Source organism: Vulpes lagopus, chromosome 10 (genome assembly GCF_018345385.1).
Source record: "Vulpes lagopus strain Blue_001 chromosome 10, ASM1834538v1, whole genome shotgun sequence".
NCBI lineage: Eukaryota > Metazoa > Chordata > Mammalia > Carnivora > Canidae > Vulpes > Vulpes lagopus.
Genome location: NC_054833.1, coordinates 12,942,527 through 12,956,838, shown reverse-complemented (window position 1 = coordinate 12,956,838; position 14,312 = coordinate 12,942,527). Strand labels below are relative to the sequence as shown.

The window sequence follows — 14,312 nt, the reverse complement described above, 5'->3', positions numbered from 1 at the left end:
GGTTCCAATTTCTGTACATTCTCAATACTTTTTAAAAAATTATTTATTTATTTACTCATAGAGATACACACACACACACAGAGAGAGAGAGAGACAGAGAGAGAGAGGCAGAGACACAGGCAAAGGGAGAAGCAGGCTCCATGCAGAGAGCCTGACGTGGAACTCGATCCAGGGTCTCCAGGATCACGCCCTGGGCTGTAGGCGGCGCTAAACCGCTGCGCCACTAGGGCTGCCCCTCAACACTTGTTACTGTCTTTTTTAACATAACCATCCTAGTAAATGTAAAGAGGTATCCCAATACAATTTTTAAATTTTATTATTTTTTACGTGTCTCTTTGACTATGGTTTTTACGTATTTGTTCCCTATAATTAAGAGTATTTATTGGCTTGTCTCTTTTTTCCTTTGTTATTTGTTTCTTAAATCTCACACAAGTGAAATCATATGCTGTTTGTCTTTCTCTTATTTCACTTAGCATTATACTCTCTCGCTCTACCATGTCCCTGCAAATGGCAAGATTTCGTTCTCTTTAATTGCTAAATAAGTCTATTTTATGTGTATGTGCATGTGTGTATATACACACACCACCTCTTCTTTATCCATTCACTTATCGATGGACATTTGGGCTGCTCCCATATATTGGCTATTGTAAGTAATGTTGCAATAAGCATAGGGATAGCTCATTGTAGTTTGGATTTGTACTTCCTTGATGCCAATGATGTTGAGCATCTTTTCATTGCTAATTGGTCATTTGCATATCTTCTTTGGAGAAACATCTATTTAGACTCTTTGCCCATCTAAAAAAAAATTGTGTTACCTTTTGGGGCACTTGGGTGGCACTGTTGGTTAAGCTTCTGACTCTTGGTTTCATGATCTCAGTCATGAGATCGAACCCCACTTCGGGCTCCAAGCTCAGTGCAGATTCTGCTTGAGATTGTCTCCCCTTCCCTCTGCTCTTTTCACACATGTTCTAATAAATAAACAAATCTTTTTAAAAATGGGGTTATCTTTTTATTATTGAGTTAGTTCAGAATTCTTTATACATTTTAGATATAAGTTCCTTATCATATGTATAATTTGCAAATATTCTCTCCCATTCTGTGGGCTGGCTTTCACCTTCTTGATGGTGCCTTTCGAACCACAATAGTTTTAATTTTAATGAAGTCCTATTCATTCATTCATTCATTCATTCATTCATGTATATTACTTGTGCTTTTGGTGTCACATCTAAGAAACTACTGGCTAATTCCAGGACACAGATTCATACCAGTTTTTTTCTAAGAGTTTTACAGTTTCCGCTCATATTTAGATCTCGATCCATTTGAGTTAACTTTTATGTCGTGTGAGATAAGAGTTCAACTTCTTTTGTGTGAGGAAATCTAGTTGTTTCAGCATTATCTTGGAACTTCTCAAAAATCAGTTGACTGTAAATAATCTCTGGATTCTCCATCCTATTCCACTGAATTATATCTATCCTTATACCAGGGACACATTGTTTTGATTACTTGTAGCTCTGTAGTTTTTATATCCGGAAAGGAGTTTTCTAATTTTGTTCTTTTTTCAAGATTATGTTGGCCATTCCAAGTCCCTTCCATTTCCGTATGCATTTTAGGATCAGTTTATCAACTTCTACAGAGAAGCCACCTGAAACTTTGACATTTAAAACTTTTGTTTTAAAGCTGTAGATCCAAAAAAAAATCTGTAGATCAATTTGGGGGAGTACAAAGTCTTCCGAGCTATGAACATAGGATGTTTTTCCACGTATTTAGGTCTTCAATTTCTTCAATGTAGGTTTCACAGTACAGCTGACCCTTGAATCCAGGTTTGAGCCACAAGGGTCCACTCATTACATGGATTTTTTACAGTATAGTATTTCCTCTTCTTTATGATTTTCTTCTGTTTTTAAACTTTCTCTCTCTTTCTTTGAGAGAGAAAGACCCCCTGCTGAGCAGGAAGCCTGACAAGGCTCTATCCGGGATCATGAACTAAGCCAAAGCAGACACCCAACTGACCAAGCTACCCAGGTGCCCCTCTTTATGATTTTCTTAATAACTTTCTCTAATTTATATTAAGAATACATATTATAACACATAATATATAAAATATGTGTTAATTATCTCTCTCTTATGGTAAAGTTTCTGGCCAATAGTAACCTATTAATGGTTAAATTTGGGGGAAGTCAAAAGTTATACACATATTTCAACTTTGTGGGAGTTGGCATTCCTAAGCTCTATATTGCTCAAGGGTCAATCATATGAGTTTTTTGTTCAGTTTATCCCTAAGTACTTTATTCTTTTGTTACTACTATAAAGGGAGTTGTTTTTTAGACTGTTCATTCTAGTGTAGAGTAATGCAATTGATTTTTGTATTTTTTGTTATTTTTTTTTTTAAGATTTTATTTATTTTTTCTTGAGAGACACAGAGAGAGAGAAAGAGAGAGAGAGAGAGGCAGAGACAAAGGCAGAGGGAGAAGCAGGCTCCATGCAGGGAGCCCGACGTGGGACTTGATCCTGGGTCTCCAGGATCACGCCCTGGGCTGAAGGCAGTGCTAAACCGCTGAGCCACCCGGGCTGCCCTTTTGTTATATTTTTAATGTTGATCTTGTATCCTAAATTCTCGTTGAACTTGTTAATTAGCTCTAATGGTATTTTCAATTTCTTAGACTTTTCCATGCACAAGGTCATCACCTGTGAACAGTGATAGTTTTACTTCCTCCTTTTCAATCTGGAGGCCTTTCCATTGTCTTGCCCTGGTTAGAACTTCTAGTACAACGCTGCACGGATGGTGATGGCAGATATCATTGCTTCTGACTTTTGGAGGGAAAGCATTCATCTTTCACCATTTAAGTATGATACTAGCTGTGGGTTTTTTACAGATGTCCTTTATCATTGAGGCAGTTCCCTTCTATTCCTAATTTGTCAAGTGCTTTTTATCATGAAGGGGTGAATTTTGTCAAATTCCTTTTCCATGGCTTTTGAGATGATAACATGGTCTCTCTTCTCTGTGAAATTGATTTTCCAATGTTAAATGAACCTGTTGTTTTCGGGGTAGAAATCTCCTTTGGTCATGATGTGTATTCCTTGTTTACATATTGCTGGATTTGACTTGGTGAGCATTTTGTTGAGGATTTATGTGTCTTTACTAATAAGACATCTATAGTTTTCTTTCTTTGTGATGTCTCTATGAAAAAAAGCCTCTTTAGAGAGATGTGTTCTAATAATTTATGTTACCTTTCCTATGAATTTCTGTGCATTTAGTCACAGATCAAACTCATTTTGTAAACTTGTTTCAAGGTGCTCATTTGAAGAAGGTAGGATGTTAATAGTTCTCTGGCTTTTGTATTTCATGAACCATACAAATAGTTTTTTTTAAAAAAGTAACAATTGCAACGCCAATTAGTAATTCTGTCAAGAAAGAATATTTAAACACAATAACTCCTTACTACAACAAATACTATGAAAGACATTTTGACAGCAAAAGAAAAAGAGATGAACAATATGAAATTAAAAAAACCTTTCATTTCAATGTAATAAACACAGTTGTATGAAAATATTGCTACATATTTGTCCTTACTTTTCTATGATCCCAGGTTTGTAGAAGAAGTAAGTCACTACTAACTCGAAATTCTAAGGTTTTCTCAGTAAATCCCCTAAGTGACCAGAACCATAGTTCACCTAACCAGCTCCTATTGTTAATCCTTCACCTCTAAAGGATACGTGACATGGATTGGACCCTAGAGATCTGATGCTTGTCTGTAAGCCTATAGCAGTGGATCCCACCTTGGAAAGAGGATCACAGTCAGTGTCAAGATAAGTACGAGATCCAATAATCATTTTGTACCAAGCACTGTTTGCAGACTGACAATATATATAAAATGCAACAACTGTTATATGTTTGAGTTTAATGATTAAAAAAAAAAAAGGCCCTTGCATTCAGAGAACCATTAGCCTACAGTACTGGGTCCTTGGCAAGGCACACAAATAAAAAGCCTGTCCTAATTTAGCCAACACCTACTGTTTCAGGTTTCTTTCCAGTCACCTAAGCTATGCTGTGTCCTGCACTTGCATACCTTGATGCTCCATCCTGAAGTCTGGCTTGCCCTCCCTTTTTCAAATGACAAATTTTAAGCATCCTTTTTACCTCTATTTTACAATCAGCTAAGCAAATTATTATGTTCTGGGCAGGGCATTATGCTACACTGTGTGGTTTGATTGGCCAGTTCCACCCAGGTTAGAGGGCAGCCTTGATTGCTCTTTATCTATGTTCAGATAGCTCAGTTCAGATAGCTCAATCACAGCACTTATCCTATTATTTCCACATCGGTATCATCTGTGAGTCCAAATATCTCAAGAGCAGCCAGTCTTAGTCATTTTCATGTTGTTAGCATCTAACCTGGCATACTGCAGGCCAGAAATAACTTTTTTTTTTTTTCCAGAAATAACTTTGTAAGAGAATTCTAGGATCTGGATCATGAGACTCACTAGAAAGAAAATTTGAAATCAAGTCCTTTTACCTCTTCACCTATAATCTTCCTTTTTTACATAAATTAGCTCAGTTAAATCTGGTCCTTTTTTCATTCTTTATCCCTAGTATGAGAGAAAACTGGCTCCAAGAGAAGAGACTCCAAGTATCTGCTTGACACAGAACAGATCTAGCTTGAGAAAGTGGTGAATGACTGAATTAATGTCTCAAGGGGCTCTCTAGAGGGTAACCCACCCATTTTTAAACTGCGATCTATTGTCCCATTGGTCAGGGAGCTTGAAAACATTAGAACTGGCCAGTGAAGAGTGATGGGATTTTTCTAGTACCAAATTTCTCACTTCTAACAACAAATCATCATTTGTGTGGTTTGAAACATCTCTTTCAGTTACACATACACACCCAAAATAAAGTATCATGACTACTTTCTAAGCAAGAACTAATTCCAATTTAGATGCCACAGATTTTTTTTCTCGCCCAAAACAACTGGAATTCATTTCAACTGCAAGCTCATTTCAACACAATATGTACTATCATCTAAAAAGTGGAGAAAAGGGCTGGCCACTTCTGACTTGGCAGGCCAACTCCTGCTGATGGAAGCTGAATGCCATCTTGCCTTCTGTAAAAGGGCAAAGCCTGAGGAGGAGCAATACTCTGGCATTCAGAATACCTCTGACTCACTTTTCCTCCTTTATTGTGACAACAAAGTAAGCCCCAAGAACTATGAATTCCTACTAATAACCAGGAAGTAAACTGAGCTATGTTAAAGTGTAATGGATAAATCCTCCTCTGGGGGGGACCTTCAGGATATCAAAAGGATATTAAAAACACACACAAAAGCAGCCCAAAGTTAGCCAGGAATGGAGGAGGAAACCAAGTGTAAACTTGCTATTCATAAATCCTTAAGTTTCAGGAGCCCTACTGAGAACCCTGGCACCAAATAGATCACCAGGCTGAAAGTAAAGGAACAAAACTCATTTGCTGACGCTTGCTCCGTAACTATGTCGTGGGTGCTTCCCCGTATTTAAGCATCCATCCTCATTCCGAAGAAATGAGATCCTTCGCCCCTAAGCCAATAGTACTGCCTTCCGGTTATGATGTCAGAAAACCGATGAGAAAGAATACTTTTCTTCCCTTTTGCCACACAGTCTTGAATGATGAGAAGAAAATAAACCACAAGTTACCAGCTCGTCAAAAAAAAAAAAAAAAAAAAAAACCAACAACAAAGTACAAAAGTACTGAAATAAAGACCAAAGTCATCTCTAAGTCATAATTACTGACAGAGCTCACCGCTCATTCCCCACCCTTTATATGTAAAGATTCTTTCCTTCATTTTGCTCTCCCAATCAAGTGTCTTCCCCAAAGGTATTCTTAGATTTTACAAAAGGCCAACAATTACCGGGCATTTCTATTAAGAAAGGCATTAAAAAAAAAAAAAAAAGCCTTCAGTGTGGTTACTGAAGGCTACTGATCGATACCATAAACGGTATTTTTGCCCTTTGCTAATAAAGATGACTCCAAATGATATATTCCTCAACAATCTGCTATCTAGGAAATTGAGCCTAGGCTTCCCTCATCTTCCTGCAGGACAGTAACTGCCCTCACCTCCTCCAAGTATTTAATCAAATGCCACCTTCTCAATGAAACCTATTCTGAAGCGCGCCTGGGTGGCTCAGCAGTTGAGCGTCTGCCTCCGGGCTCAGGTCATGAAGGGGGGGGGGGGGGGGGTTCTGGGATCGGGTCCCACGTGGGGCTCCCTGCAGGGAGCCTGCTTCTCCCTCTGCCTGTGTCTCTGCCTCTCTCCGTTGTCTCTCATGAAAAACAAAACAAAAAAAAACTTAAAAAACCAAAAAATCCTATTCTGATAAGTGCATTTAAAATTCATAGCTGGACGCCCGCTTTTGGGCAGCCCAGGTGGCTCAGCATTTTAGCATCACCTTCCGCCCAGGGTGTGATCCTGGAGACCCAGGATCGAGTCCCTCACGTCGGGCTCCCTGCATGGAGCCTGCTTCTCCCTCTGCCTCTCTCTCTGTCTCTCATGAATAAATAAATAAATAATTTAAAAAAAAATAAATTCACAGCTGGAAAAAAAAAAAGAAAAGAAAAGAAAAAAAATTCCTAGCTGGCAGCGCGCCTGCAGTTCTTCCCCTGCAGTCTGTATCACTTCCACCACGCACGTGTCAATGTCGTGTCCACGCAAGCTGCAGCTCCCGGTGGGCATCATCTCGTCTGCCAGAGGGGAGCTCCGGGGTCTCGTGGGCGGGCGCGCCCCCAGCACCCAGAACCGGCAACTGGTGTCGAGGGAGGGAGTCCACAGGTCCTCGCCGGTCGGAAGTGAACCCGCAGGGCCCGGCGCCGCGGCCCTCAGCTCGCCCGCCCCCTCCCCCCCCGCGGCGCGCGGCCCTCGGGGTCACGCAGACCTTCGTCCGACGCCCGGCGGGCCCGGCGACCTCGGCCGACCCGCCCTGCCCCAAGGCCGGCGCCAACGCCGCCCCTCCCGCGGGGCCCCGCCCGGCCCCCACCTCACCTCTCCGGGGGGCGGCGAGGGCGGCCGCCCGGCGGCGACACAGGCGGAGGGCGCCGGCGGCCCAGGCGACGCCCGGGGCGAGGCCCGCCGGGGGCGCGCGGGGCGCCAGGCGCGAGCGCTCGGGGTCGGCGGGGGCCCTGCGCGGGGCGACGGCGGCCAGGCGCGGGGGCGGCACGAGCAGGAGGAGGAGCAGCGGGGACGCCCGTGACGCGCCGCCCAGGGCCGCCGCAGCCCCGCGCCCCGGACCCCCGCGCGGCGCTGACGGGCAGCCGGCCGAGGGCAGGAAGGGCAGGAGCCGCCGGCGGCCCGGCGGACGCCGCGGCCCCCGCCCCGCGACGAGGCGGCGGTCCATCGGGACGGCGGTCACCGGCCCGGCCGCGCGCTCATGCCGCTCGCGCGCTCGCCCGCCCGCCGGAGTCGGACGACAGGAGGGAGCGTGGGCGGCGGCGCCGGGCCGCCCTTTACTTCCGGGAGGGCGGGGCTCCGACGCGCGACGGGGCGGGGCCTGCGGGAGGGCGGGGCCTGCGGGGCGGGGCCTGCGGGGGGCGGGGCCAGGCTCGGGCCCAGGCTCCGCTCAGCCCGCTGGAGGCCGCGGCGGCTCCCGGGTCTGCGCTGCCCCGATTTACACGCTCGTCACACCGGTGCCCTCACAAACACGAGCATGACGCCGACGCCCTTCGGAGTACCTGGGAGAGTCCCCCGCACCACCGGCCTTCCCTAGATTGTACTTCCCCCGTCTGAAGTGCCCCCAGAGTGTGGCCCCGGGGCGCATGCTAAGGAATTAACAAAGCCCTCGGAGCGGTGCTTACACGGCTCAATGCGTTTTAAAAGCTGAACTTCAGAGCTTTTGTTTCCGGATTAGCTCACCAAGAAAGGAGAACGTCTCAATCTGGGGAATTTAAAACGTGGGGCAAGGTTGTTCACTGAGACCTCCTGGTGCAAGACATTAGAAACCAGTGGTGTTCAGGTCAGTGAACCTTCTGAATGCTCAGTGCACCTGTCCCAGGTACCGGTCCAATGTGTGAGCTCAGGAGATGTTCCTTGACCGAAGAGAAGGGATATGCACAAGGCTCCAGGCTTGAAGATAGAAGAAAAATGAGATCATTCTTGTCCTCCAGGAGTTTTCTTACACACTTTTATTTGACCTCACATATGATGGAACAAAACCATGTTATGAGCCATAAGAGCTGCAAAGTGCTGATTAAGGAGAGTACATATGGCTACGGAAGACGTGGAAGAGAGGTATAAATGGCTATCAAAATGTAAAGAATTACAAATATTAAAGTGCAAGTAGACACTTTCGTAAAAAGTACGGAGTTACACATTTGTAGAACTGGTACAGAAAGCAACTTAGCAATGTGTATCAACAGCCTTTTATGTTCATGAGATGATGGCATGTGATTTGTTTCCAGTTTGGGGCTATTTTTTTCTTTTAAAGATTTTATTATTAATTCGTGAGAGACGCAGGGAGAGAGGCAGACACACAGGCAGAGGGAGAAGCAGGCTCCCTGCAGGGAGCAAGATGTGGGACTTGATCCAGGACCCTGGGATCACACCCTGAGCCAAAGGCAGATGCTCAACCACTGAGCCACCCAGGTGCCCCCCGTTTTTGATTGTTATGAATGAAGCTATTATGAACATTCTTGTATAAGTCTTTGTGTAGGCATATGTTATTTTTCCTTTGTTAAAGAAAAAAGTTATTCTATGACACTTGTTAATGCACAGTAAGGAAGACTTTATTCAAGGGTAGAGGACTATCTTGGCAGGTATAGGGAACACTGCTGTGGAATTTTGTGGTGGGGGAGAGAGATTAGGCTTAACTTCAAATAAAGCGGGGAGGACACCTGGGTGGCTCAGTGGTTGAGCATCTGCCTTTGGCTCAGGTCTGATCATGGGTCCTGGGATTGAATCCCTCATCAGATTCCCTGCCCAGTGGAGAGTCTGCTTTTCCTTCTCTCCACTCATGCTCTCTATCTCTCTCAAATAAATAAATACATCTAAAAAAAAAAAAGAAAAAGAAAAGAAAAGAAATAGTAAATATCTAGGTAAATGTAATACACTACTCTTTCTTCTTTAAAATACACTTAATGGGGATCCCTGGGTGGCGCAGTGGTTTGGTGCCTGCCTTTGGCCCAGGGCGTGATCCTGGAGACCCGGATCGAATCCCACGTCGGGCTCCCGGTGCATGTGGAGCCTGCTTCTCCCTCTGCCTGTGTCTCTGCCTCTCTCTCTCTCTGTGACTATCATGAATAAATAAATTAAATCTTTAAAAAAATAAAATAAAATAAAATAAAATAAAATACACTTGATGGGGCAGCCTTGGTGGCCCAGCGGTTTACTGCTGCCTTCAGCCCAGGGCGTGATCCTGGAGTCCTGGGCTGGAGTCCTGCATTGGGCTACCTGCATGGACATGGCTGCTTCTCCCTCTGCCTTTGCCTCTGCCTCTCTCTCTGTGTGTGTCTCTCATGAATAAATAAATAAAATTTTTAAAAAACAAAACAAAACAAAAAAACAAAGGCAGCTGCTCAACCACTGAGTCACCCAGGAGTCCCCGTGGTAAGTTTTTTACATTGCACTTCAAGTGCTAAATACAGATTCTAAGTGGACTTAGAAAAGTTAAGCAACCCACAAACATACTGTTCAAAGACAGAGTTAAAATATACAGTAAATAAAATGTAATAATAGAAAATGTTAAAATAACTGAAAAAGAGAAAAAAGAGAAATAGAAAATTAAAAAATAAAACAAAACAAAACAGAGGGAACCACCTTAAAGCAAATAATGAAATGGTAGATCTAAATCCAAACATGTAATAATCACATTAAATGTAAATGATATAAACCAGGTATCAACAAAGTTTTTAAAACGGCCAGATAGTAAATATTTTAAACTTTATGGGCCACATACAGTCTCTGTTGCACGTTCCTCTCCAAAAACAGGTGATGGGCTGGACCTGGCCCAGGGGACATTGTTTATCAACCTCTGGTCTAAGAACACCAATGAAAAGTCAGAGATTGTTGGATGAATTAAAAAGTAAAAGAAAAAAGAAATGATGACTAATGACACAATTTACAAGAAACTCATTTCTGTTGGGATATAAGTAGGCTGGAGGGGTAAGGTAAGAGGGGATGCTCCTTCTTAGTGCTTCCCTGGAAGGTAAAAATCTCAATGAAAGGGCATCTGGTGGTTCAGTGGTGAGCATCTGCCTCTGGCTCAGGTGGTGCTCCCAGGGTCCTGGGGTCAAGCCCAGCATCGGGTTTCCTGCAGGGAACCTGCTTCTCCCTCTGCGTATGTCTCTGCCTCTCTCTCTGTGTCTCTCATGAATAAGTAAATAATTCTTTAGAAAAAAAAAAAAATCCTGATGAATGTACCCTCTGATATGTACTGAGATGGGAACTTGTCAGAGAGGGATTTCTCCTTGCTATTTCCTTTCTCTTTCTTTTTAGGGAAGCTGGATTTCTGGCAATTTCAGAGTTTAAGAACATAGCCCTGAAACCGAAAGTGAAGGATGGCTCTGAGTCATCATCAGTTACCGGATCAAACCGGAGCTCTTCATGCCAAGCAAAGGCCTTTGGACACTCATTCTGTGCCCATTTACTCTTACTTAACCTATGATATTGAATACATTAGCCCCTCCCGCAATCTTATCAGGTAAGAAACAGTAAGTTAAAAGGGAGGAGAAATAAGACACTAAGGTGTAAGGAAGAGTAAAAAATGTAGTGATAGTGATATGGGAGGGAAATATAGATTAAAGTAAATGTCCTTATAACCTGCAGCCCATTGACAAATACTTGAGGCAGGCAGAGTATAAATTTACTCCTGGAAACTCCCAAATGTCTTAATGCTAATGCCTTGCTAGAGGGGAAAACAATCTTGGTTTGACAATAGCAAGGCCTTGGGTTTCCTTAGTCTTCTTTAGCATATGAAAATCCTTTTGAAACTCCCCTTCCCTTTACTTCCCCCAACCCCAAAGTATATAATCAGTTGTTCCCAGGCACCTGGGTGGCTCATGGTTGAGCATATACCTTTGGCTCAGGTTGTGATCCCGGGATCCTTGGATCGAGTCCCTCATCTGCTTCTGCCTCTACCTATGTCTCTGTGTCTCTCTCTGTGTCTCTCCATGAATAAATAAAATCTTAAAAAAAAAAAAAAAAAAAATCAGTTGCTTCTCACTTTTCTGGGGCAGCAGTAGCTCTTTCTGCCCATGTCCTGTCCCATGCTTTATAAAACCACCATTTTGCACCAAAGACATCTCAAGAATTCCTTCCTGACCATTGGCTCCAGACCCCACAGAATACCAAACTCATCAAAAACATTCAAAAATTACATCAACAGGGGGACCTGGCTGGCTTAGTTGTTAGAGTGGTAGAGTGTGCGGCTCTTGATCTTGGGTTCGAGCTCCCTGTTGGGTGAAGAGATTACTTTAAAAAAATTAAAAATAAAATAAAAGCTAAAAAAAGAAACAAACAAAGAAAGAAATGTGACAGCACAATTGCCACTGAACAGTATGATGGCAACTTAGAGGATTCAAGCAAAGGTTCAGATATAATCCTTGGCTGAGTTTCCACTTCAGGGACAACTATCCATATACTGGATCTCTTCATTTTCCATATCTATTCTACTTGTTGGAATGACTGTGATGGTTTTTTGTTCACCTGCATTTACTTTGATCACCTCAAGCCTTCTTCTTCGGGAATAATTTAACTTTTGCTACACCAATTCTGTTCCTTACTCTGATAAGCAGTCTGCCCCTGATATTTGCAGGGATCAGAGCAAGCATTTGCTAAAAAGCAGGACATATATCTGTAAAGGTGTCCCCTCTCTTTTGTCTACAAGGAAGGACAGAAGTTCATCACCAGAGGGAATTCTTGATTAGTATCAGCCTGTCCTCATAACAAACCTTTTTTACGAGTAGACTTTATTTTATTTTTTTAAAAGATTTTATTTATTCACGAGAGACACCGAGAGAGAGAGAGAGAGAGAGAGAGAGAGAGAGAATGAGAGAGAGAGAGAGGCAGAGACAGAAGCAGGCTCCACGCAGGGAGCCCGACGTGGGACTCAATCCTGGGACTTGAGGATCACGCCCTGGGCCAAAGGCAGGCGCTAAACCGCTGAGCCACCCAGGGATCCCCCCACAAGTAGACTTTAGCTACCAATACTCCCCCACAGATTTGCCTTCCTAAGATTTGCTGTCCCTGGAAGCTCAAACTCCTTTTCCTTGCCACTTCTCCACAAAATAATTGTGCTTTGCTAAAATGCTGTGTGAGCCTAAGTTCTCCCCACTCCTAGGCATTACTCATCTCTGACCACTCCCATGTGCAGCTTCTACTTGTTAATAAACTTGTTTGTTTTTCTCTTGTAGATCAACTCTATAAAATTAATTTCTTTCCTTCATTTCAGCAAAATCACTAGGTATGTTGTTATAATGAAGATTTTCAAATAATGTGTTTTCTTAAGACAGGAGAGATCTAAAGGATTAAAAAAAATCAAGTGTACTGAAATTGGAGAAAATCTGAATAACTTACATGGAAAACCCAAATTAAATGGGGAAAAGTTTCAAAATAAATTCTTTCAATGGTTTTTATAATTTTCTCCAAAATATTGAAGTTTCTAATTTCTGACCTCCGCCACTGGCACACACTGCAGGTCTCTGGGATGATGGGCCAGAAGACGCTCTACTCCTTCTTCTCCCCGAGGCCCGCAGGGTGCCTGTGGGTTTGGGTGAGAGTTGGAAGAAGCCACTCAGCGCAGAGTTGGGGAAGCTGTCTTTCATAAAGCTAATGGGCTTTGTTGCGGGACAAAGAAAACATTCCATGGTGTATCCACCCCCACACGTCTTTACCTGGACCCAAATGTGTGACATAAGACACGTGAAATCTTTACCTGGACCCAACTGTGTGACATAAGTCTTTACCTGGACCCAAATGTGTGACATAAGTCTTCACCTGGACCCAAATGTGTGACATAAGACATGTGAAGTCTTTACCTGGACCCAAATGTGTGACATAAGACATGTGAAGGTTGTCATCTTGGGACAGGACCCATATCATGGACCCAACCAAGCCCATGGGCTCTGCTTTAGTGTTCAAAGACCTGTTCCACCTCCACCCAGTTTGGAAAACATTTATAAAGAGCTGTCTACAGACATAGATGGTTTCGTTCATCCTGGTCACAGAGATTTATCTGGGTGGGCCAAGCAAGGTGTTTGTTCTCTTACTCAACACTGTCCTCACCGTCCGGGCACATCAGGCTAATTCTCATAAGGAGAGAGGATGGGAACAATTTTCTGATGCGGTAGTGTCCTGGCTAAATCAGAACTCCAGTGGCCTTGTCTTCTTGCTCTAGGGCTTTTATGCTCAGAAGAAAGGCAGTGCCATTGATAGGAAACGTCACCATGTGCTGCAGACTGCGCACCCCTCCCCGTTGTCGGTCTACAGAGGGTTCTTTGGGGTGTAAACATTTCTCTAAAACCAATGAGCTGCTGCAGAAGTCTGGCAAGGAGCCCATCAACTGGAAGGATCTGTGACCCTGAACTGGGGGGCGAGGCGCTGTCTCCGGGGCAGTTTCTAGAAGCTGCTATCGAAATATTTGCCAGGAGTGGCAGCTTTATTCAGACAGAAGCCGCAAAGGCTCTGCCCTGGGACCATATGGCTGTCTTTGCAAAATGGCTTCAGCCTAAAACCTGATGACACAGTATCTGGGAGAGAGCAGAGGTCAAATACTTGAGACTTGTTCTGTCACCTTTATGGTAAAAGGGGACAGGATGGAAGCACCTCTTTGGTACAGTCAGCTGTGACTTGTTTTTACCTGGCAGGTTAGACTTTAGATTGTAAGGTGGTTGGGTGTGTTTATCTAGGAAGGCCTCCCCTCCCCTGCTTTGCCCCACCTGGGATCCCAGTTCTTGGCCAAGAACACTGTTCCCTCAATTCTTCCCTGGGCCCTCAGGCCCTTCCTTAGAGGAAACAGGAGGCATTTGCCAGTGCTCAGAACTTTAGGGATGACAATTCCTGAGGACTAATCCTCCGTGGGAGCCTTCACAGAACCTTCACAGACCGGCAGAAGGGAGTGAGCCGGGGCTTGTTTTTATAGTTCTCTGCGTGTCTTTAGGAACAACCGTGGGAGTTGAACTGGAAGAAAGAGAAGGGGGAATTTTTAAACTTTATTTTTTTAAGCAAAGAAATGCTTTTCTCCTAGATGTGTCCTAAGATGGGGGTTTTAAGGCTGCACAGACTACCAGATGCTGGGTTTTTGTTTTTGTTTTTTGTTGGTTTTATTTGTTTGTTTTTCTTTATTGACTGAAATAATGGAGG

At 43.8% G+C, this 14,312-nt stretch overlaps 1 protein-coding gene and 1 pseudogene across 2 annotated transcripts in view; one reads left to right on the top strand and one right to left on the bottom strand.

Annotated features, from left to right (window-relative positions):
• The window catches only part of MCUR1 (mitochondrial calcium uniporter regulator 1), a 23,183-nt gene extending 15,722 nt beyond the window's left edge, over nt 1-7,461 (bottom strand). The window contains exon 1 of one of the 2 annotated variants that reach the window (XR_005990269.1): nt 7,005-7,461. Coding sequence is in view for 1 of the 2 variants with exons in the window: in XM_041771248.1 (XP_041627182.1) it covers nt 7,005-7,356 (352 nt within the window). In the remaining variant the exon portion in view is untranslated. The remainder of the gene's footprint in view (nt 1-7,004) is intronic. The other variant, XM_041771248.1, reaches the window with a different exon arrangement.
• LOC121499926 lies at nt 7,390-14,312 on the top strand (annotated as a pseudogene).